Genomic DNA, 25,569 nt, shown 5'->3' with positions numbered 1-25,569 from the left:
CGGCTGCTTTGCTGATTTCCTTATAAAGGGGCTCCTCGATCACCCATGATCTTGTGGCCAGCGACTCCCCTTCTTTGCAGATCCGGGGCACCACCCTCCTTCACTCTCCAGAGGCGTGACAAGTACAGAGAGAATTGTTCCTAAATAGCATGCTGTTGCAAAGACTGTGGTGGGTCTTTAAAGTTAGTGTACTACCCATCCTTGGGAAAATGCCAGCTCTGCGCTCCATGGGGGGAATGCTCTGAAATGTTACGAGTTGGGATTTTTAAAAGATGCTAATTGTCGACAAGTTTTCATTCTTTCAGGCTCCCAGTGTTGGGGGGTGCCTAGAGAAGTGGCCAACAATTAACACATACATAAATAATTGGTGGCATTTGCACTTTGTGGAATAAATCCTCCGCGATGCCGCTGGAAGGCTTCCATGTGGAGGTTTTTTTCCACTCCCCTTGTGGTTCCTTTAGGCCAAGATAAAGTGAAACGGGCTCATGCTTAAGAAATGCAAGTGGCATAATGGTCTCAGGCTGATGAGTACAAGTTAACCTGGAGAAGGAAGGCATTGTTGCTCGTCAAGGCATTTTCTCCGCTATGAGAAAAAAGATAATTTTGTCCCTATTGTGTCAAGGGCTGGGCCCAGGCCTGAAGGCTTGCTTGCTTGCCCTGACAGCTGTTGAGGCCTTTTGAGGAACAGCATGACCGAGAGAAAAGAACTCAACCTTTGGAGACAGACAGACCCAAGTTCAAATCCAGCTCCTGCCAAGTACTAGCGGAGGGCCCTGGGTGAGCTGCGAGGCCAGATATAGGTCCTGGCTCCCCGTCCATGGGATGGGAAGGAGAATGCTGCCTGAGTCAGTAGGCTGTGTGAGTAAAGGGAGGTGTGTGTGTGTTTGGAGTGGGGGAAATGGAGTATTGAAGTATCTGGAGGGGTGCTTGACCAAAGGAGATGGCTCAGACTCGGTCCTGGGTGAATGGCTTAGAACAGAGGCTGGAGACCAGGCTGGAGGCACTTCCTGCAGTTGCTAAGAACAACTGTCTTCTTGGCCTCTTTTTAGGCATTTGGATATTAGAGCTGATCTCCACCTCCATATGGCCAAGGGGACTCTCCCATCCTGTCCAGGCAAGCCACCCTGCATCTACCATTCCTGTCAGCACTAGGAGCTGCTTTCTGTCTAAGCTTTGGGGAGCTAGGAGCTGCACCTACTTCTCTATGGAAGCTGTGGAATCAGGGTGGCTGAGGAGCCAGGATGGGATCCAAATGTCCCCTGGCCCCCAGGGCGCCTGCAGGAGGGCATGTTAGTGTCCTGTGTCACTTATATTCCAGCTCTGTGATGCACTTGGCCATGGGAAAACTGCACTTGGCCGGAGGTTTAGACAGGGGCTGCTGCTCCTGCAGAAGGAGACGTATTCCCTTCCCCAGGTTTGGGAAGGACAGCTGCCTTGCACTCCCTTAACCGATGTCAGCTGTAACCGATGTCTTTCTGTGTGCTGGTGTATGGGTGTCAGACAAGTGTAGACACCTAGCTCTGCCTCTGGAAGGGATGCCGTCACCACTGGCAACCTGTGTCCACCATCCCAGCCCTTTCTATGGGCTGCGTGCCACAGTAAGCTCCCTGGGTCTCCTATTGAAAGGGGGCTCAAGGGGCACCTGGGTGGCTCAGTGGGTTAAAGCCTCTGCCTTCGGCTCAGGTCATGATCCCAGGGTCCTGGGATCGAGCCCCGTATCGGGCTCTCTGCTCCGCAGGGAACCTGCTTCCTCCTCTCTCTTTGCCTGCCTCTCTGCCTAATTGTGATTTCTCTCTGTCAAATAAATAAAATATTAAAAAAAAAACAAAGAAAAGGGGCTCAAATAGGAATCAGCTGAACCTTCATAAGTTTCCACCTTCTCAGCTCTTCTTCTAAAGTTCTCTGTTGGCCAATCTACTGATGGACACAAGAGCTGGGGAGCCGGTCACTGATGGTTTGGTAAAGCCTTGCAAGACTCACAGCAGCAACTTAACCAGTGTTGCCAGTTTGGGTCTACCGAGACGTGGTTCCTGCCTCCTGCGGGGTTTAGGTAGAGAACCTGCAGTTGCTCAGGACTCTGTCACCTGTCACCGCATTGTTTTGAGAGTTGTCCCGTGGCCATGGTGCCCAGCTCTGGTAGAGAAACCCAACTGCAGGAATGCAACCTCCCTACTTGCTGGAGGCAAGTGACTGGAGCCCACCGTGGCCAGAAGGCCAGCTGCACTCCCTTCCCCACCCATGGAAGGGAGGGCCGCCCTCTATCTGCCTGGTTAGCTCAGTGCTTCTCTGCTCATGCTAATAGTGCTACAGAGCAGACCTGCTGTGGTGCCAGCGTGAAGGGAGCCCCACATTGTGTTGCCTCGAAGGGTCTGTGGACTCATAGCGGAGACAGCACTCATCACTCTGGCCATGTTGTGTTTATTGTCAGTCGTCTTGGCACTGTTGGCTCCATGATTCCATGGACAAGGCTCTTGGCTCACACCTGCCTTCCAGAGAGGTAGGACAGTAGCTGGTGTGAGGCAGGCACAGTCTGTTGAAGGAGTGAAGGACGGAGTGGATGAGACTATGTACGTCTACCCATTCAAGAAGCCACTGAATGATGAGCAGGCTGGAGACTCTTGAGTGGAAGGAATGGGAAGGACCTTCATGTTCACTGCTTATCTATAGTGAGCTCCTTTCTGGGCCAGGAGCCTCACATGTAATTTCATTTCATTCCCATGATAACCCCAGGGTGGGAGGTGTTTGTCTCCGGTTGGGTTCCCGGAAGCGGACTCTGAGGCAAGGATTTGTGTGACAATGATTTATTAAGCAGTGTTCCCAGGGGAATTAAAGGAAGAAAAGAAAAGGAAAGGCAGCAAGGGAGTGGGAATGTGGGACAGGGAAACGAAGGAAGCCAGAGTTGGTGTGCCTGCAAGTGACGCAGTTTGGGCGTGGTTGCACGGACAGATTCTGGACCCGGTGGCACTCACATGTGGAGCAGTCCCCATCTGGGAACGGGGCAGCTGGGATCTGTATATGTGACGCTCTCAGTCCTCCATTAGGGGTGTAAATTCCCAGGCAGCGTGAGAGCTGTGCAGGGTTCCAGCAGCCCGAGCCACGGGTGCCTGGTGCTGGGCGTGAACACACACAGGGAGCCAGTGTGCTCAGAAACCCTAATGGAATTCGGGGGGAATGTGGGCAGAGCATCGAGAGCCCTGTTGGCATTGGAACACCTTACACGCATGGAGCTGCCGCTCAGGGTGGCGGAGTAGCTCACGCAGGAGCCCACAGCTAAGCTGTGCCAGAACTAGGATTCGAACACATTCTGCCTGCCTGCTTCCCCCTGACCCCACTGGCTCTGCCATGGAAGAGAGGGCTTGGCTGCACCTGCCGCAGACATGGCTGGGGAGGAAGACGGAAGGATGGCACTTAGATGGGGAATTAGAGGTGCTGGGAGGGACACTGCCCACTGTGCTGTGAGCATTTAGGGCTCTTCCCATGGAGCTGGCAGCTCTCCAGTAACTAGTGGGTGGGTGGGGGTTGGAGAGAGGTGTTCCTTCTAAATCTGCAGTAGCTTCTCCTTTCTATCTAGCCCAGCTTCTGTGTAAATTGCATCCTTCGGAAAAGGCTGCAGCCAAGCGCTATTTATCTCTGTGTGGGGGAGAAGAGGCTTAACAAATTAACAGAGCTTAATTGGTGAGGAAAGTAGGACAAGAAAGTTGGCCAGTTGTCCTATGGGGTTTTCTGATCAATTCTCTCCATCAATATCTTTCATGCGTGCGTCTGAGACCAGGTGGGACAACTCCTGAGAGGAGCCAGGGTCCCACCTGTTCCCTGGGACTTCCCAGCAACTGTGTCATGTCCTCTGCACGGTGGGCTTTCTTGGGTAACAGAGGACTGGTCACCCCGCACAGGTGCACCTCTACCTTCAGATTCGCGGAACTAAACATTCTGGAGCAGGGCTCCCAGCTGCGGAAGCCAAGAGTCAGGTTGGGAACTCTGAAATAACACAGGACCTCAGGCAGATCGCTATTCCCTGTGTACTGGGACCCCAAGGAGTGGGGCCCCAAGGTCTGCATTTTTAACAGGTTCCTACATGCAGCCAGACTTTCCAATCATTGCTTCAGAACGGCTGTGTTGAGGGAGTCTTGCCCCTCACCCATGGTCAGCCTTCCTGCTGATACTTAAGTCCTTTCAGGGACATGCTATTCACCTTCCTTCTGGCACATCCCCTCCATGAGACTTTACTGCTCCCGAAGCAGCCCGTTCCATCTTGAACCACTCGGAAAGTCAGAAAGTTCTGTCTTCTATCGAGCTGATACCTCCCTCCCTGGTTCCTGGAGACCTTGGTCCTAAACCAACTCTGAGAGCCCACCAAGAGCAGCTCATTCTCTCTTGAACACGACAGTGCTTCATGTGCCTAGAGGTGCCTGTACTTTCCCCGCCGCACTCCATGACCAAATCCTGTCTGCAGTGTGGTGGCCCAGTAGTGAATGACCAGCCCCTGCCTTTCCAGGGCTCCTTACTCGGCAGTGTGACTTCCAAGTCTCATCTCCCCAGATGCCCTTCTGTTCCTGGAAACCAAGGGCTTTGAGCTCAGCCTTGTTAAGCTGCCTCTCTTTAGAATCAGTTCAATGTTCTAGCTTTCTGAGATATAATGACACACTCCCAGCGCTATGTCCTATACAGATCTGTTGAGCGTGTCGCTGGTGTCCTCCATGTGAGCATTAAGGGAATGCTGAGGTGTTGGCAATGGGGGCAAGCCAGAGCCCAGCAGAGTGCTGCAGCACATTCCCAGAGCACCCTGTGTCCACATCTCCCGTCCACACCTCCTCCCCAGGACTCCGGGCTTCTGAAGACATTCCTGAAGGTCTGTGTGGGGAGGCTTTGAGCTGGGTGGCTGGGACTGCATCTGGAGGTGCTCTCTCTTCCCCTCATCTGAGGGTCTGAGGCACCTTAGAAGGCGGCTGGCCTGAAGTCCTCATAGCTTCTGGGGAAGGGAGGCTGGTGTATAGAGTGAGTAGAATTGGGGAGAAAGCATCTTCAGGACGTGGCTCCACAGGGCTTGGCATCTCTGGAGTTCCTTTCTTCCACGTACAGGAGAGAGAACACTTGGAGCCTTCTCCCTGGGGTAGGGGACGGAGCAGCCTAGGCATTCTTAGACATAACTCATTTATCCTGAGGAAGAGAGTGTTTCGAGGGGGCATGGCTCATGAGGAGGAGGACTTGTGTGGCTAGAGAAGATTTTCAGGATCCAAGCATGTGGGCGAGTCAATGAATAAGGGTGGAAACTGCAAAGGGTGGGGATGACCACTTCCTGCCTCTGCTTTGTGGGAAAGGCTTGGGACTGGGATGGATGCCATTCCATTTTCTGTATTTACTGCTTCTTGAGTTTGAGGACTGAAGATATTGGCAGGAGAGAGGAAGCCAGCGTTATCTATTTTTTTATAGCTGAACAGAGACTGGAGTGGCTAAAGGACAGCCAGTGAAGGGAGTCCCCTTCCAGCCCAGTGTAGACTCCCCTCCTCATCTGTCTTCATAGGGGCCAGCACCCTCTCAATTCTGGAGAAGGACAATTCATGTCCTCCCCCACAGATGGTCCAGAAAGAATCCTCTGTCCACCTCGGTGCCACATGGGAGCTATCTGTGAAGGACTGGGCTACTGGAGCTGGCTGGGGCACTCCCACGGGCTCTCTTTCCACATGCTTGCTGTCTTGGTCAGCAGACCGATTCATTCTCCATGTAGATGGCGTCCTAACAGAAGCCCCGTGCACCGGCAGTGCAACGATCTAGCTCCCACATATAGCTGGGTCGCTGGTACAGGCAGGCTCTTTACCCCTCTGTGCCTCATGGTTAAGAAGAATGAGTCATATCTCTGTGTACTGATGAGTAAAGATAGTCTTGATACACTGATAAGTAAAAAAAAGACAGATGCAACCTGATGTGTAGGTCATGATTCCAGTTTAATAGAAGCACGTGCCTGATAGGTGCATGTAGATATGTACCACAGCCTTCTGGAAAGGGACACCTCGGACAACCTCTGGAGGATGAATGCAAAGGGATAAATGGGGCATTTTCACCAATTTAGCATGTTTTTAAAAATGGGGCAGGGTTATGGGATGATTTTGAACATTTTTTTATATTTTTGCAAATAAAAAAAGTAATAAAAATTACATCACAAAAGTACACACACACACACACACACACACACACACACACACAGAGGACAACAATCTGATAGCTCTCTCTGGGTTCCTAGATGACTTGGCACAGTGCCTGGCACTCAGCAAATCCTTGACACATGCTAACTGGGAGAATTCTTACGGGACATGTTTGACAATGACCAGTTCTTTCTCTTCTTTCAATCTGCTGGATTTCCAAATAAAGGGGGGTAAAAGCACCCATAAAACACCTGAGAAACAAAAAGTGGGGTCCTATCTCCCTTGCCCTCTTACGCTTCCTTCGTGTGTTCGACAGCAGTATTCAATTCGTATATTGAACACTATGTGCTGGTTATAGTGTAAGGTTCTGGGACAGAACCGTGACCACCCAAGATGCGGACACCCCAACTTGGTGAAGGAGATCTGCAATATGAAATAGATAGGCTGCTAACTATTCACGCACCAGAATTGGAAGTGCGATCAATAAATAGAACAAAGTGCTGGAAGAGAGAATGATGGGGGAGTTGTCAAGAAAGAGACAGAGACAAGAAAGAGTCAGTTCTATGGGTCTTTTGTGGTTCTTTAGAACTAAAGGCAGCTCTGAGCCCCAGCAGAGGTACCTCTGAGTCCCAGGTGTTGTTCAGCATGGCTGGATGAGCTGAAATACATCCCTCATTCCAGATTCCTGATGCTCTATCCTCTGGCAGTCATGAGAATCATCCCTCAAGCTCCCCTCTAGAAAAGTGCTCTCCAGGAGAGGGGAGGAATGCCCCAACCTGTGGTGGCCTTGGGATGCCTGCAGGAACTGGAGCTTCTGACGTGCTTCTGGTGCACGAGAGCTTGGAAGAACAGCAGGAAATCAGATGTCTGTGTTCAAATGATGCCTCTTGTAACTAAGGCAGCCAGAGCTGACCCCAGGGGATAGCATGTTTTGCAAAGAAAAAAATCTCGAAGAGCAATGTTTATCAAACCCCGTCTCGGCAATCATCCTGCGTGTCTGCCAGCTTCTGGCTTGCTTCTGTTCATGTTTGTTTACTTTTTCTCTCTGCAGGCCGTGGAGACCAACCTGGCTTCCAAGGACAGCCACTGGGTCTTTGTGAATGAGGTAAGAACCCCAGAAGGCCGAGGGGCACAGCATGCACTGAGCCCCCTTCCCCTTGGGAAAGCTCAGAGGGATGCCGTGGGGCCCAATTCTGCCCTGGGGTGCTGGAGTGAATTCCAGGGCTCCACTGTAGGACACAGGGGTTCAGAGAATTGGATGTGACCTGCCGAGATGCTCACCTGGAGCAGGTGGGAACCAGAGAAGGAGTCGAGACTGGAGTACATGAAGAAGGCAGAAGCTGAAGGGCAGTGGCTTCAGGCATGGGGTATGCAAAGTGGGGGAAGGCAGCCGGTCAGGGATCAGGGACTGGAGCAATTAGGGCAGGTTAGAAAATGGGGCTCAGAGTGGGGCAGAGGAAGCTGAATTTCATGCAGAAGGTAGCAGGTGTGTGTGTTACCTGGGTGAGTGTGTGTATGCATAAGAGTGCATGGGTGTGAGAGTGTGTGAGCACATGTGTGTCAGCCTGTGTGTGAGCACGTATACGGACATGTACATGAGTGTGTCTGTGCATGCACACACCCGTGTGCAGCTGGAGGGGGCAGGAATCTGTATAGCCATTTAAAGGAGGTAAATGGAAAGCGTCTTCTATGACAGGCCATCCCACTGCTTTGGGCCCTGGGAGGAAGGGGAGCACCGATAGTTCACTGTGGCCTGGTCTGTTCTTCATCAGTGCCCTGTGACTGGCCCTGGCCTCCTCCATGCTATGGGCATGACATGCGACTGGCCTGTGACCACCTGCCCTGGCTCTCCTCAAGAACCCCCTGTGCCCACATGCCCATTTGGGAAACACCACCAGGGCAGCCTGTGTGACCCCAGAGTGCTGTTAACAGAGCTGATTCTAGACGGTAGTTCCTGGTGCCCCTTTCAGCAGGCCTTGGGCCCTCAGCTGCTCCTAAATTAACTGATCAATTTCTGATGGGCTCATTCAAGGAGATGCAAAGTTTATTATGTAGGCAATTTATTCTTTTATGATGTGTGTTTCTTCATTAGCTCAGTGCTCTATGGTTGAAAGAGTTCTGGGTGGCTTATTTTAATAATTTTGCAGGTAGTATCAGATAGTAACTCTTGCAAGGCCTACTTTTCATGGCTCTTCTCCATAAATTCACATCTTATTAGCTCTTCAAGCCAGGCCAGTTGGAGACATGCAAGGTAACCGTCCATTTACCTCGGGTTGTGGATAGTTGTGCTCCTAATGAGCAGGGACGTGGTGGCCACCGACCTATTCTTCAGAGCCTGGTGGAGTGCTCCTGGGTCCTGGGGAAGTTCTGATCCTCTGGGCTTCACCAGCTTCTCTCCAGGTTTCTCCAAGTCTGGGTTCCTTTGTCCCAGAGAAGGGAGCATTCCATGTGCCTCTTCGGGCAAATGTCTGGTGCTGGCTGCTGTTTTATGGTGACTCCTCCAAACTGGATAGCCAGTGTTTCTCTGTTGCCAGTCTTCAAAAAGGGCTCTACTTTTATGTTTCTAACTTGCATTTTTTTCCTTCCCTGCATCTGACCCTCTCCAGGGCCCTCTGTCCCTCCTGATTCCTTCTTCAGGGCTGAGGGTAACTTAGGCATGACTTGTGATGACATGCCCGCAAGGGCATTGCTGGGGCAGCTGGACACCAGGAAGGGTTACCAGGAAGGGTTACCAGGAAGGGTCAGGTGTGGACACGGATGTCAGCCACACTGGAACAGCCTCACCCAAGAGGATTGCTATGTGACTCCCTTGGCTACGTGTGTCCTCCTCCAGAAGTGACCTCCCCTGCTTCTCGGCTTCCTTTTCTATGGGGAGGCTCTTCCTCTTGAGAGTGAAGGATATCGCCTACTCTATCGTGATCACCCATTATGTGCCAGGCACTTGTCAGGGCATTTTATGTTTGTCCTCAACGACAACCCTGTATAACAGTGGTTATCATACCCATTTTACGGATGGGAAAGGGCAGGCTCAAGAGGTTAAATCATTTTCCCGAGGTCATACAATTATTCAGTGGTGCATTTGGGACTCTGTAGGAAGACTTTCTGACTCCCAAGCCCTTTCTGCTGAAGGACGTCATCATGCACGAGGTTCTGACTGAGATCCTTAACTCGTGTTTGGGGTCTGATTCTGTAAGGCCAGCAGGTAGGGCTCAGGTATGCCACTGATGAAGACACTCCTTGCTTTCTTGTCAGCTCATGGACATTCTTGAAGTCTATGATCTGAAGTTTGGTTCCCCCTATAAAGCTTGGACCCTTGGACCCCAGTGTGGTCTCTGGTTAATGACCAAGATGTTCTCTTAATTGCGTGTAGACGTATCGTCAGGATACAGCCATATTCAGAACTTGCCTTTCCTGTTACAGTCTAGCCCTACTGGAAATAAGAGTCCTGTTATTCTCATGACAGTTGATAGTCTTATCATTCTGGGCTCTTTCTAAATACAGAGCCATGGACAAATTTTCCCAGTTGCTTTTCTGTTTGTCATACATGATAGGTAAAATAAGGCGGAAAGAAGAGAAGTAGGGGAAGTCCTTCGTGGTTCCAACATGGTCTCCAGAATTCAGAACCTCTCCTAGGGCCCCATCTTCTCATTTCTTGAACTGCTCCCACTTTCTGGAAGAAGTTCAGTTTGTCTGACAGGGTCAGTTTTATGCCTATTGGTTCCACATCTTTCTCTGGGAAGGCCTGCCCTGTGGTCCCCAGCTCTGCTCCAGCTTCTCTCATTCCTCATAAACTCTGTCCTCCAGTTTCTCCCTCTGTATCTGACTCACTTAATGTGTTTTCCTGTATTCAAGATAAACACTCAATGACACAGGCCTTTTGTTTTGTTTTGTTTTTGTTTTGTTTTTTTTCCTTAACGGGGTGGTTTTCTTAATATATCTACCCCTTCACTGGTGAGTATTGGTGTTGTATGTTTGAGGTCTGTTTCATTTGGAGAGTGGGTAATTGGATGCAGAGAAAGGCTTGTGAGTATATGAGCCTCACTGACAGTGTCTAGTTTCTGCAGGTCTCTGGGTTTGATTGTGGGGATACTAGCAAGCAGATGTGCTTTTCGTTATAAACTATATTTTTATTGATTGGTTGAATCATATGTTAGCTTGGAAGAGGGTAGGGATTTGAAAGAACCGTGGAAAGCTGAGTGAACCACTCATCAAGGTGGCTACTAGGTCACGAGTCCCTTGAAGACATGGCCAGAATTCAGCTCGTCACTGAATTCCCAGTGTCCCATGCAAGGAGTGTATTCTTAGAAAGCTTTGGTTGAAGGTAAGTCAATATACGTAGGGTAGAGCAAGTTCTTTGAAGAGCATTTCCCAGGAGGCCTTTGAGGAAAGCCAAAGTAGGGAAAAATTAAAAAAATTAAAATTAATTTAAATTAATTAATTTAAATTTAAATTTAATTTAAATTAAATTAATTAAAATTAAACTGAAGGCTCAGGGATGGAGGGGACCACTCTGTGACATTCATTAGAAGCTGCCAGTTGAGAACTAGTCAGACTTGACCGTGGATGAGCTAGCCAGTTTCTGGAACCTCTTCTCTTGCTGCTCTGGCATACTTCCTCTCCATCTGCCTTTCAGCAGATCCCAGGTGAGCCAGTGCTTAGGACAGGTGTCCTCAATGCCAGGTGGAGTCGGGGTGCAGAGGGGAATGGCCTCTCCACGAGGATCTGTCTCTTGGGAACCTTTTGGGGGAAATTCTTTTATGGAGTATATATACAAATTTCCAGACTCTTCCAGAACTAAGCTTGATTGGGACTCTGGTGCTCTGTTTGTTGCTGAACAGCTCAGATTGTTAGACTGATTCTTCCAGACATGGGACCAAAGCATGTTTTGATGGAAACGGTTGCAAATGTTTAGAAAGTACTGCAGAAGCTCATACGTAACCCTTGTGCTTAGATTTCTCATTGAGTGAGGCTCTGAGCTGTGGTCTGTGGAAGAGACAGAGGTGGGAGGCCCCTCACACCCCTGCCCCATTTCCAGCAAAGGTCAATGACCCCCACATCTCATGTTCATTCCAGACCTTGCCTCTGAGCTCCAGACCCAGAGATCCAGATGCCTTCTGGAGTCAGCTGCTTGGAAGCCTCTTGACCACCTCTAGCTCAGTGTGTCTTCCTCTAAACTCATCAATGCCCCATATCCGGTTCTCACTCAGGATTCCAGTCCCAGGAGGCAGGGACCCCTCCACATCTTCTGGTTGGCCCTCTACGCAGTGGAGAAAAACCAACATCATAGACCCTGCCTCAGAACCTGTCCAGGATGACTCTGACCACACACACCTGTGCACCCTCATTTACTTCTTACCCTTCTCTCACTCCTGTGGCTCATCCCTGCAAGTAGATGAGTGACTTATTTCCTATATTTATTTTCTTCTCCTGGCTCTAGATTTTGCTTTTTCCTGGCATGCTCTTCCTGAGTTGCTGATTGCCAAGGACTTACCTTTCCTGCAGGGGTCTGCTAAACCTCTCCTTTGCCAGATGGTCTTCCTGGATTTCCCCATTATTCATTCTCCTACCGTTGTGCCCTCCTTGGCCCAGTTATGATACATTGGGACTTTGGTACATGTGCCTGATTCCCTGAGCAGCCTGTAAGTGTACCTCCTTTCCCTCAGGCTTCCTAGAGTTTCCAACACGAGGGACTCACACACAGGCTCCTCCTGCTGCTGGTCTGCTTCCTGCTTCCTCACCTTCACTCTGCTTGTCTAACTGCCTGTGTGTGGGAGAAGAGCATTTATAACCATTCCAACCCTTTACAGACGCAGAAAGCCATCATCATGCTCTGTGAGCTACAGTTGACAGCACCCCCTTTCCCTGTGCTTGCGTGTCCCATGGGGTACAAGCTCTTCCTTTGAGGTGCTCCCCCCAGCCCCCGGTCCAGGCCATTAGCCAATGACAGAGCAGCCAAGGAGAAAGGCAGAGGAAATGTTGGCCGGGTTCCTACAGCAGTCTCCAAATTGCATTTGGGAACATATGTTCTGCTAATCTCTAGGTGCTTTGTGGAAAAAGGCTTCTGTGGTCAAAGAGGGTGGCTAAGCTCAAGTTCAAGAGTGAGCGACAGGTGTCTCCTGCAGGCCTCTTCAGTCTCAGAGGCAGGCCTTGCTTTCCAGGGTTGAGGCTGTGCACTCTTTCGGCTGCATATGCTTTTGTTCCAAACACACTTGGGCTTTTTCTCTTGATGTGCTCCCCTCTGCTCTTGAATGGGTCATTGGAAGGCAGTGGAGTGTCAGGGCCCACAGTATCGAGTTCATTCCTCCATGTGACTCATGATGTTGTTCAGGAGTCGACCCCAGAGCCCTCCCTGATCTTAGTTTCTGCCCTCCCTTGTCATACAGAGCTGCCCTGAGTGTATCCTTAGAGATCGCCGCCAGTACCTGACATGTGGGGTCATCCCAGTGTCAGGACCTCTCCAGCCAGCCTTTGTCTGGAATGCCCTTGTGTTGTTGACCCTCGAGCTTCAGCTCCCACCTTGTTGCTTTCACTGATTTGCCACCAACATCTACTCCGTGAGGATCCTCCAGGTGCAGACCTTGACCTGGCCCAGAGGGGATTTCCCTCAATGGTCCAGAGAATGAATGTCAGTCCAGACTTCCAAATCTCCTACCCTGCCCCCAACACACACTGAGTTAAAGCACATGAAAATGAGATTAGGCTACACACGAATAATGTGGGGGAAGGAAATGCTAATGCACTAATTGAAGAAAACAAGAAGAAAGACCATGATATGAATGCAGAGTCAAATAGCTTTAAGAAATCTTTATTTGGGACACAGAGAGAGGTCGGGAAAAGATTTAATTTTTTTTCTTCCTTTCATTTTGAAGACTCCAATTCTGTTTGGATATTAAGTCCCTGTACCATTTACTGTCTACAAATTTAATTTAGTAACACTCCAAACCAATTATGTTTGTTGTAATTGAGCTGATTGTTTGTCTCTTCAGCCCCACTGAGGAGCCCTGGAGGACAGGGACCGCATCCCACCCACCTCTGTAGCCCCAGCTGGAAACCTGGAGCAGAGAGTAGGAGTCGCCATTTATCAGACATTGCAGTTCTGGCACTGTTTTTCCAGCATCACTCCCTTCATCTATTTTTTTTTTTTTTTTTACTTAAAAGTGTACAGCTTTATTGAGGTTTAATTCACATACAGTAAATGCACATATTTAATGTACAGTTGACGTTTGACATATGAGTGCGCCATGAGCTGTGACCACAAGGAAGATAGTGAACATGTCCAGAAAGTATTCTTCTGCCCCTTGGTAATCCCACCCCCAGCCCCTTCATCTCCCACTCACCAGACAATTACTGATCTGTTCCCAGCGCTATAGATTATTTATATTTTCGAGAGTTTTATGTATATGGAATCATGCAGTATGTACTTTTTTTTTTTGTTTTGCTGTGGCTATTTCCATCCAGGTAATTATTTTAAGATTCACCCATATTGCAGTATATACCAGTAGTTCCTTTTCTTAATTGATGAAGGATATCCAAATGTATGGATACATCACAATTTGAATATCTATTTATTCATCGATGGACATTGGGGTTGTTCTAGATTTTTAGTGGTTACAAATAAGGCTGTAATCAATGTCCATCCACAGGCCTTTTATGGACATTTACTTTCATTTTTCTTGGGTACATATTTACAAGTGAAATTGCTGGACCATGTGGTAGATGTATGTTTAACTTTTTAAGAAACTTTCAGGTTGGGTGAGAATTCCAATGGCTCCACATTGTGTTAAGTAGTTGGTTTGATCAGGTTTTTGATATTAGCCATTGGACTGGTATGTAATGGTTCCTCATTATCATTGTAATTTTAATTTCCCTAAGGATTCATGATGCCGAGCATCTTTTCTTGCATCTATTTGCCATCTATGTCTGTATTTTTCTTAGGGGGGAGGGAAGCTGAGATCATCGATTTGAGAACTTTTTCTTCAGTGCTATTAACTTCCCCTCAAGTGATTTAATGGCATCCCCCAAATTTTGTTATGTTGTGTTTTCACTGTTATTCAGTTTAAAGTATTCTCCGTGTTATCTTTTGGTTTCCTCTTTGATCCATGGGTTGTTTAGAAGTATATTGTTTAGTTTCCGAATATTTGGGGATTTTTAAAGGATCTTTCTCTTATTGATTTTTTTTAAAGATTTTATTTATTTATTTGACAGAGAGAGATCACAAGCAGACAGAGAGGCAGGCAGAGAGAGAGAGAGGGAAGCAGGCTCCCTGCCGAGCAGAGAGCCCGATGTGGGACTTGATCCCAAGACCCTGAGATCATGACCTGAGCCGAAGGCAGCGGCTTAACCCACTGAGCCACCCAGGCGCCCTCTTATTGATTTTTAATTCAGTTTCATTATTGCCAAAAAACATAGTTTCTATTACTGTCATCTTTTAAAATTTATTGAGACTTACTTGATAGTCTAGTATATTGTCTTCCCAGATAAATGTTTTATGTGCACTTGAAAAAGATGTGTTATCTATTGTTGTGTGGAATGTTCTATAAATGCCAATTAGGTCAATTTAGTTGGTAGGGTTGTTTATGTCTTTTGTATCCTTGATTTTTTTGTCTACTTGTTCTATCAATTATTGAGAGAGGAGTATCAAAATATTCAACTTTAATTGTGAATTTGCCCATTTCTCCTTGCAGTTGTAGCTTAATGTATTTTGAAACTTTGTTACAAGAGGCATAAATGTTTAGACTTTTATGTCCTGTTGATTAATTGATCTGTTATCATTACAAAATGACCTTCTTTATACTTCTGCTCTGAAATGTTCTCCACTCTGAAATGTAATTTGATGTTACTGCAGCTATTACAGATTTATTTTGACTAGTGTTAGCCTAATAAATCTTTTTCCATTCTTTTACTTTTAACCTACTTGTTTCTTTGTGTTTAAAATACAACATGTTTCTTGAAGGCCATTCATATTTGGATCTTGCTATTTTATCTGTTATAACACTCGGCCTTTTAATTGCAGTGCTTACATAATTTACATTTCATGTGAGTATTGCTATGATAAGTAGGTATGGCTTCTTCATCTAGAAGCCAAATGAAGAAACCATTTCTTCCTTCCTTCCTTCCTTTTTTCTTTTTGTAAAGATTTTCTTTATTTGAGAAAGGGAGAAAGAGAAAGAGAGCAGAAGCAAAAGGGGCAGAGGGAGAGGGAGAGAGAATCTTAAGCACCGTGCACTGAGCGTGGAGCCTGATGTGGGGCTCGATCTCATGATCCTGAGATCATGACCTGAGCTGAAATCAAGTCAGAGGCTTAACTGTCTGTGCCACCCGGGCACCCCTGAAGAAACCGTTTCTAAGTGGAGGGAGAGACCACTGGTGTCAAGTGCTGCTGTCATGAGGATGTGATGACATAGGGGGTTAAAGGTAGGAAGGAGTTGGAGAACCAAGTCCCCAGGTACTTAACCTGTATTATTCCATTTTACAGATAAGGAAACGGGGGCCAGAGAGATGGGTTGACTTTTCAGTGTCACTTAGGAAGTGACAGAGTCAGGATTTGAACTTAGGGGTGGGTGACTCCAAATTTAAGAAATATATACCCTCTGCCATGCTGCTTCTTCCTTACCTTCCCGCATTATACTTAGCACTAACTAAACACTAAATGCATGGCTGCATGACTGAACACCAGTCATATTTGAATGTTTTCATCATTTGGAAGTGGTAGAAAGTCTTATTATAAAACTTTTATTGTTTATTATTAGAGTTCTTCCCTTTAGGTGATTTTACATATTAGCACCTTGTTTTCCTAGACCTTCTGTGGAAATGATGAAAGTCTCCTAAAAAAACCCACAAGATTAAGCTAATACAAGTCCCATGAGTAGTATTTGAAGGGAACAAACCATATTTACTAGAAATGTACTTCCGCTTTCTACTCAGAGTGAATCTATTTTCCTTTCTTAGCCCAAAAGGAATCTGTGAAATTTAACACTTGTGGTAATATATGAGGAAATCGTCATTGTGAGACATCCTTCTCTGGCCTTCTTCAAAGCACCGTGGGAAGGGTGCTTAGAGCTGCACTGATGGGTTTGGGACGGTATTAGAGAACAGTGACGTACCATCATGTTTTAGATCAGTCACCATGGATACCTCTTTGACTCTGGACAAAATGTTTTACTTCCTTCCTTGAGCCTTATTTTCTTCATCTGCTCAATAGAGTTCCTGATAGCTACCTCTTAAGACAGGTGTGCAGATTAAATGAGATAACTCACCCCAAGTGACCCATCACAGGGGTCTGGCCTATAGCAAGCACTCTTGAAGGAAAGTTCCTCTTACCAAATCACTACTGTCCTGTGGGAAAGTTCATCCTTGGAATTTAATCAAGGAAATATGTACCAGGTCAGTGCATGACTTTATGAGTAGTGCCAGGGGATGGAGACATGGCTTGACTCATCATTGAGGTGAGCCTGAGTTATAATATTTCTAACCATTGTTTGGCTTGCTGGGGCTCTAGTTCTCCCTTTAAGACTCAGCCCAAATGACCCTCCCCTCACTTTGCAACACCTATGAATTGCTTCCATACCTTTCTTTATTCCAGACACCCCAAAGAACTCGGGCTGTGATTCTTCGGTGGTCCTTAGCTCTTACCCCCATGTCCTGTCTCCCTACCAAAATTTGCAACTCTTGCCAATCTGTAATTCATTTCTCATGCATGTACCAAATACCTGTGAGGCGCTGGGGATGCCCATACACCTTGGAGAGATACGCTCCTCACCTTCAGAGAATTTATGGTATCATGGGGGAGAAAAGTGTGCTCATGGATCACTGACCTACAGCAGCTAGGCAATGCTTGTAGAGGCCACTCCAGATCCTCTGTGATTTGCAACCAAGTTCAAGCTCCCTGCAGACAGAAGAGCGCATCCAGATTCCTACCAGTGGTGTGGAATCAGACTCCATGTTTTAGATGTGAGTCAATTGTCCCCAACAAGTACATTGTCGTTTTGCACAGTTTTGACAGAAGGATGCTTGGGAAAGGGAGTGCTGACACTTAGGGAGTTTTAAAAATAGCTTTAATTACTGCGTGCAGCAAATGTATCTGAAAACTAAAGGTTAGTGTTTACCCTTGTGCATTCCTATCATTGCTTTTCCCACAAATGGGTTCTGATGGATTCTGATGAACTCAGTACTTGTGCCAGAAAGATCCTATTATCTGTGCCTTCTACCCTGTTATTACACCTCCTTTGCCAGGCTGGATAATCACCATGTACCACACGGAGAGGCGAGAAGTTAGCACGTGTGCGCATGTGTGCACGCAAAGGGCTGCTCCCATTGCGCAGCGTGGGGCCTCACAGGCCCTTGGCAGGAGGGTGTTTTCAGAACCAGAGTGTGTAAGCAGAGGTGGAGGCCAGAGACAATTCAGACCAGAGAAACTTCTCCTGAAGTGTCTTAAATAATGTTTGAGGGCTCATAGAGACTGGAGGCTTGGTTTGGGTTATTTCTCCCACTGTCTCAAACCGGAGGGTGTTCTGTGCACTGGGGCCACCTGTGTCTTAAAGCTGTTGGAGAATCCCAAATGAATACTGTCAAGATTCAGAAAGGGGAGTGAAGAAACCCTTTATTTGTCAGTGACCAGAACTAGGATGTGGTTTCCTGTAGCCTTGCAGACTGGCTTGTTGGCTGCAGAAGTGACGAGGGACTGCGTCAGGTGCTCCCTGTGCCTGGTACTGCTCCCTGGTCAGGTGCAGAGTGGGGCTCCTGGGCAAGAACTGGGGAAGAGCCCACCTTCTGAGGCTAGTGGGGGTCTTAATGGCCTCTTCTTTACTCTTAGATCTCTGCTTATTTGCTCTGGGGCATTGCAAGAACAGTGAACCGGGTTGTTACCTTCAAAAGCAGGGAAACTTACATTTGAGTACCTACTGTGTGCAGGCCCTGCTTTGGAGCCTTGTAGATGTTATTTCAAAACAAATTATATTTATCCATGAAATCCCACTTAAAGGGATTTTGAGAGAAATTTGAGAACCCATTCAAAGTGAGAATTTTCAAAGTGAGAAATTTGAACCCATTTATAACAGGTATCTCCCTCCTTGCCCACATGAAGATCATGCAAAGGTCCCTGGATTCTGTACTGTCAGTATTAATCATAGAAAATCTCTGTAGATGATACTCAGGAAGTTCCAACACTTAAGGTCTCAAGCCTGGGCATGGTGATTTTTTCCCCTTTTCTGGGTGTGAAAGACCTCATGCATTGAGCACAGCCTTCCTAAGTGACTATGACTACCAGCTAGGGGTGCCTGGGTGGCCCAGTGGGTTAAAGCCTCTGCCTTCAGCTCAGGTCATGATCCCAAGGTCCTGGGATCGAGCCCCGCATTGGGCTCTCTGCTCAGCAGGGAGCCTGCTTCCTCCTCTTTCTCTGCCTGCTTCTTCTCTGCCTACTTGTGATCTCCGTCTGTCAAATAAATAAATAAAATCTTTAAAAAAAAAAAGTGACTACCAGCTACTCCTTTCTGACACCCTACCTTGGATTAATGTGTATCGGGATGGGTAGACCCACAAACCCCTCTTCTGTCTCCTTCCCATCTCAACAGGAAGTTTCCTGGCTCAAGCCACTTTGACCACTCCCATACCCTAAGCCACAGAGGCTTCCCCCACCAATATCACTGCCACGTTCACGTATTTGTGGAAAGAAAGTATCTTGGGAGAAAGAAGAGCATAAACTTCCTAGTGCATAGGGTGTTGCTTGCTTCTGTGTGTGTATATGGGCACATGCATGGTAGTGAGAGAGGGGGAGGGATAGAAGGAAAGCAGTGGAAAATTGCTCTTTTTTTGGTGACTCTTCTACAATAGTAAAACAGAAGACAGATTAACGTTCTAATAAATTATCCTTTCCAGTCGCCTTATATATGTAGTTTATTTTGCCAAATTGAGGTTTCTCTGTTGTGTTTTGTATCCTACTGCTTTCAATTAATAATGTGTAATTCATTTTATCATGTCAGTAGCCAGCATGGGGAATAATATTTAATGGTCTTGTAGTAGTCTGTCATTTGGAAGAATCATAATTTATGCAAATCATCTCCATTTTTGGAAACTTAGGGTAATTAATGCTGTTGTAAATAACGCTGCAATTGACGTACTTGTACCTGGGTCTGATGTGTCTGATTCCTAGTGATGGTGAAAGTACTGTTCCAAGGTTTGAGGACTCTCAAGGAGCCTGAGCCCCTTTCATCAGAGTACTCTGTCTCATCCCACTCTTGTGTCTTGTGAACATGAATATAACCATTTGTCATCTTTACCAATATTATAGATAAAAAGGCTCACTGCATTGTGTTCATTTGTATTTCTTTGCTTATTAGCCAAGCCAAACACTTTGAACATAAATTTTTTGATCATACTTGTTTCTAATTTTGTGATTTAGCTGCTCATGTCCTTTGTGCAGATGTATTCATCCTTTTTTATGTGACTGGATCCTTACCATGACCTTCTGAGACAGCTATTACTAACACTGGAGTCAAGAGTACAAACTTGAGGGTCAGGGAAGGTCTAAGGTATCACCACCATATAAAGACAAGCAGGAATTTTCAGCTCACATTGATTTTTTTAAAGATTTTATTTATTTGAGAGAGAGAGAGAGAGAAGGAATGAATGAACGGGAGAGGGAAAGAGAATCTGAAGCAGGCTCCGCACTGAGCAAGCCCAACATGGGGCTTGATCCCACAACCATGAGACCACCACCTGCATTGGACATTCAGTCAACTGAGCCCCCCAGGTGCCCCAGGCTCATATTGATCTTGTTCAATGTGGTGCTGCCTTTGAGCCAGCCTACTCCTACATTAAAGGGAGATACAGGCTCATTTATGTATTTTAAGGGTCAAAATTGGTCTTCCAATTCTTATATTGGGTTAGAGCATTTTAATTCCTGAATCAAAACTGGTTTTTGCAACTTAAAGTGACATCAAGTTTTCTATTAACCATAGCTAATACACAGAAAGACATGACACTTTCTCTAATTTGTATCCAGTAGAAGGGAATGAGCAATGCCAGTGGGCCCATAGTAGGCTCATAAAGTAGTTTTTATGATACAACGCAGAGAAGCTTATGGAAGGCCCTGGCTCTGTTTTGTGGTATTTGTCAATGGCTCCAGGGAAGCCTCTCCAAGAAGACTTCTAATGAGGGAGCAAACACCCTCCTTTCTCTTATGGGGAGTGGAAGCATGTCCATGTTCTCTTTTCCTCCTCAAAGAAATGTTCCTCACTAAATCCTCTTTCCCTCAATTTTGACTCTTCTGATTGTTGTTGTTGCTCTTGTTGTTTATAGCCTCCTTGTAGGTGAGAATATTAAAATATTAATATAAAGTATAATTGACATTAAAAATACCACACAATTTAATGGGTTATGATTTGGAGTTTTTTTTTTTAAAGATTTTATTTATTTATTTGACAGGGAAAGAGCACGAGAGAAAGAGAGCACAAGCAGGGGGAGAAGAAGACAAAGGGTGAAGTAGGCTCTGCTGAACAGGGAGCCCGATGCAGGACTTGATTCTAGGACCCTAGGATCATTACCTGAGTTGAAGGCAGCCACTTAATTGACTCATATGCCCTGATTTGTAGTTTTGACATACACTTGTGAAACTATGATCACGGTTATGATAATGCACCTTTCTATTACCCACAAAAGATGTCCCCACGTAACCAGTTTCTCTTTATCCACTGCAATCCCAGGCAACATTTGATATATTTTCTGTCAGTGTAGATTACTTTGCATTTTGAGGACTTTATATTAATTTAATCATCCAGTACATACTCTCTTTCTAGCTATTTTCACTCATCATAATTTTGAGATGCATTCATGTCGTTAATGTAGAGTGATGGTTAATTTTTGTGGTAAGGGTTGAGACTAATTTTTGCTTTGCTTTGATTTATTTCTGTGGATGAATATTTAATTGTTTCCCACCATTTGTTGAAAATAATCTTCTTTCCCCTTTGGATCATTTGTAGAATATCAATTGGCATTCAATGTTTGGATCTATTCCTAGATTCTCTCTTCTGTTTCATTGACCTATATGTCTATCTTATCGTCAGTGCCGCACTTTCTTCATAACAGTAGCTTTCTGAAATCAAGTGGAGTAAATTTTCCACCTTTTCCTTCTTTAAAAATTTGCATAAAGCCTTCTATATCCTTCACATTTTTATAGTGCTGGGACTAGAATGAGACAAGCAAGGCACCTAAGGCACAAAATTTAGGAAGGAATTCACCCTTAAGTTTGTACAAGCACCACAGCTTAGTTCTGGCCCTGCATTTCCATACAGATTTTAGGAAAAGGCCTGCTAGGATTTTAATTTCATTTGTATTGAATCTAGAGATAATCTGAGGGAGAATTGAGAGCTTCACAATATTGAGTCTTCTGATCCTTGAACAAGGCTTATCTTTTCATTTATGTATATCCTCCTTAATTATTTTCAGCAGTGTTCTGCAGTGTTAAATGAATAGGTCTTATTAAATTCATCCTTACATTTCTAATATTTTTGATACGATTGTAAATGGTGCTGCTTTTTCAATTTAAGTTTACAGTTGTTTGTTGCTAGTGTGTAGAAAATACAAATAATTTTTGAATATTGACCTTATATCTCACAATCTTGCTAAACTTACATATTAGTTTTAATGGCTTTATTTGCAGATTTACTGAGACTTGCTCTACAGTCATGTTACATGTGAATAAAGACAGTTGTATTTCTTCCTTTCTAATCCAGATCTCTTTGATTTCTTTTTCTTGCCTTATTGCACTGGCTAGAACCTCCAGAGCAATGTTGAAGAGAAGTAATAAGAGTGCACATCTTTGTTTTTTTCCTGATTTTAGGGGGATAACTTCAGCTTCCTGCCATTATTTATGATGTTACAAATAAGTTCATCATTGATACTCTTAATCAGGTTGAAGAAGTTTTCTTTTATCCTTGGCTTACTGAGCATTTGTAATAGAATTAGTAATTGGATTTTGTCAAATGTTTTTTATGCATCTATTGATGTATTCACATGGTTTTCCTTTTTTGTATTCTGTTGCTATGGAGTACTAAATCGATTCATTTTCAAGTGTGAAACCAACTTTACAGTCCTGAGATGAATCCCACTTGATCATGATGTTGCTGGGTTTTATTTTGTTTTGTTTGGAGTTGTTGAATTTACACTTAGCTAAAGTATTAGCTAATATATCTTTTTTTTTTTTAAGATTTTATTTATTTGACAGACAGATCACAAGTAGGCAGAGAGGCAGGCAGAGAGAGAGAGAGAGAGAGAGAGAGAGAGGAGGAAACAGGCTTCCCGCTGAGCAGAGAGCCCGATGCGGTGCTCGATCCCAGGACTCTGGGATCATGACTTGAGCTGAAGGCAGAGGCTTTAACCCACTGAGCCACCCAGGCGCCCCATTAGCTAATATATTTTAAGGAAGTTTTGTATCTATGTTCATGAGGGATGTTAGTTTGTAGTTTTCTCATCTTGTAAACTCTTTGTCTGGTTTTGTTATTAGGGTAGTACTGACCTCCTGGAATAAGAATGTGCTTTCTTCTCTTCAGTTTTCTGAAGGAATTTTTGTAGTATTGATATATCTTCCTTAAACATATGTAGAATTCATAAGTGAAGATATCAGGCCCTGAAAATTTCCCTACATATCCACCCATCTCCACGATGCAAAGATTTCTAACAACAAATTCAGCTACTTTAGTAGAAATAAGGATAATTAGCTTATCTTTGTTTTCCCTAAGTGAGGTTTGGTAGTTTACATCTTTCAAGGAAGCTGTCCATTACATCTAAGTTTCCTATAGTTCTGATATGCTTGTAATAAATTTCCACCTTTTGTTTTTCATTCCTTAAAGATGTCATTTTAGTGACTTATGGTTCACTTTGTTCCTGATGGGAGATCAGCTGTCATTCTTTAGTTTTCTCTGCATACTGGATCTTTTTCCTATGGTTGCTTATAAGATTTTTCTTTCTCTCTGATTGTATACTTGGGTGTGGATGTCATCAAATTTAGAAATTGTTTGACCATTATTTCTTCCAATATTTTTTCTATCCTTCCCTTTCATGGATTTAAATAACATGTATATTAGGTTGCTTGAAATTGTTCCCCTGCTCACTAATACTCTCGCTTTTTCTCAGTCTTTTTTTTTCTTTCTCTGTGATTCATTTTGGGACTTTTTGTTTTGATACTTTCAGGTTCATTTATTTTTCTTCTAATCTGCTGTTGATTTCATCTAGAGTAATTTTCATCACAGACATTGCATATTTTATTTGTAGAGATTCAATTTGTGTCTTTTATTTTTCTCCCTATCATGTACATACTTTACGTTCTTGAGCATATGGTGTGTGTTTATACTATTTATAATATCTGTTTTAATGTCCTGTTCTACTAATTCTGCCAGCTGTATTATTTCTGGGTCTGTTTCCATTGATTGATTCTTCTTCTCATTATAGATAGCATTTTCCTGTTTCTTTGCATGCCTGGTAATTTTAGATAGGATGCCAGACATTGTGAATTTATATAGCTTGGTGCTTGATTCTTCATTTAAATACTTCGTTCCTCTGATTCTCCCCCCTTGGACAGAGTTAAGTTATTTTGGAGCATTTTGATTTTTTCAGACTTTCTCAGAAGCTTTGTTAGGTCAAAACCAGTTTTAGTCTGTTGCTAATTTGACCCATTATGGAGGGTTGGTAAACCTCATCCTTCCTGGTGGTTCTTTCCTTAGATACAAAGTTACTTTACTCACATGCACTAATCAATACACTGCTAAAGACTTAAAGGGAACTTTCAGTAGATTTCTGGAGGGCATTTTTTTTGTAGCTCTCTCTTCTCTGGAATTCTGCCTTATGAATTGCAACTGTGTTGGCTTCCTCAAAACCCAAATTCTCTTCAACTCATGGAAACATTAGGTTTTGCCTAGGTTTCCCCTTCCTCTGTTGCCAACTGGAAAGCCTATTAATGTTAAGTTCACACTTACTTCATTTATTTCTTTTCTCTTGGGTATCACTTCTCAGCTATGCCTGTTGTCTAATGCCTGAAAACTGCCCTATCATATGTCTTGTTTTTTAAGGTAAATGGTTATTTCAGTCCCTATGAGTCCATCATGGTCAGAATTTATACAGTTAATTACCATGCTCTATATCTTATACTCCTCTGAATTTATATTCTCAGATCTTTACACTTGAGTCTACACAACTGGATCCAATTCAAATATAAGGGTTTTGATATGATAAACATGAAACTATGAATTTCAGAGTCTTCCACTTCAGGCTCTGGGTCATGCAATTTTATTTTAACATCCTATTTGGAAATTTTAAAAACAATATTTCAGGATTTTAAATTATAATGCAATTAAAAATTATAATTTTCTGCCAGTTCCTTGGGGATTAAAAAACCATGAAGTGTTAATGTGAAACATAAGGTCTCATTTTGCTAGTGGTCGGGATAGTTGCGCACAAATAAAAGCAGATTTAAATATTCTCCTGAGACAAATAAATAGGTATTGCAAACAAAATAATTAAAGTGGTTTGTAGCAAGCAAGCAAATGAGTGCCGTGAAGGATCATTTGCTATTATATTTATTTTTCTGTTTGAATATCTGCCTGGGAGTAAGCTGCAAATTGAAGTTCTGATCAGCTTTAAAAAATTTAACAGCAGAATGAAGAACATTGGCTTTATGTTATAGAATTATTTAGGTCAGAATTTCAAATATTAAAATTTTGGGGGTTCACCTTTTTTTGGGTGTGGAATTCTAAAGAACTCCATCTGCCCTTTGCTCCCTTTCTCTCTTCCTCTCTCTTTTCCTTCTTCAATCCTTTCTCCTTCTCTACCCTTCTTTGTTCTAAAGTATTTACCAGGCCTGGTGCTCAATAGTAGAAAGACAAGAGAATATAAGAAACATACGCCTTGCCCTCAAGGAGCTGGTTCTGGTTCCAAGCCCAGCATAGATGGAGCAATGGATTACACCTGCAGTTTTTTTCTGGTTGTACAAGGAACACAGAATTCACAGTAGCCCCAGATTTGAATCAGGGTTGTGGATATATAATAAAGGGCTAGAGGATCCTTAGGGATGTTGGATCTGAGTAAATGGAATTACCTTATTCAGCTCTTGAGACTCCTTTTTCAGGTGAGTTCTGTAGTGTTCTACTGGGCTCATAAGATTGCATGAAGTTCTTTTCTGACCGTGACTGTAGAGCCTTGTTACCTGGACCAGTCTTCCTCAGACTCTGCCTGAGTCTTTGAACTGTGTACACCCTACACTACTGCCCTTCCCTCCAAGTGGCAGACAAACCTATGTTTAGCTTGTTCCTACAGTTATTAGTGCTTTTTTTTTGAGATTTCATTTATTTATTTATTTATTTATTATTTCTTTTCAGTATAACAATATTCATTGTTTTTTGCAACACACCCAGTGCTCCATGCAATATGTGCCCTCCCTAAT

The 25,569-nt window shown here is 44.6% G+C and overlaps 1 protein-coding gene across 2 annotated transcripts in view; it reads left to right on the top strand.

Moving 5' to 3' along the window:
- GRID1 (glutamate ionotropic receptor delta type subunit 1) overlaps positions 1-25,569 on the top strand; it is a 705,186-nt gene that overhangs the window by 432,643 nt on the left and 246,974 nt on the right. For both annotated transcript variants that reach the window (XM_046026168.1, XM_046026169.1), the window contains exon 5: positions 7,192-7,245. In XM_046026168.1, the coding sequence (XP_045882124.1) occupies positions 7,192-7,245 (54 nt within the window). The remainder of the gene's footprint in view (positions 1-7,191; positions 7,246-25,569) is intronic.

This window comes from Meles meles, chromosome 13, assembly GCF_922984935.1.
Source record: "Meles meles chromosome 13, mMelMel3.1 paternal haplotype, whole genome shotgun sequence".
In the NCBI taxonomy this organism is placed as follows: domain Eukaryota; kingdom Metazoa; phylum Chordata; class Mammalia; order Carnivora; family Mustelidae; genus Meles; species Meles meles.
Note: the sequence above shows the minus strand (reverse complement) of the source record. Positions and strands in the feature narration are given on the sequence as shown.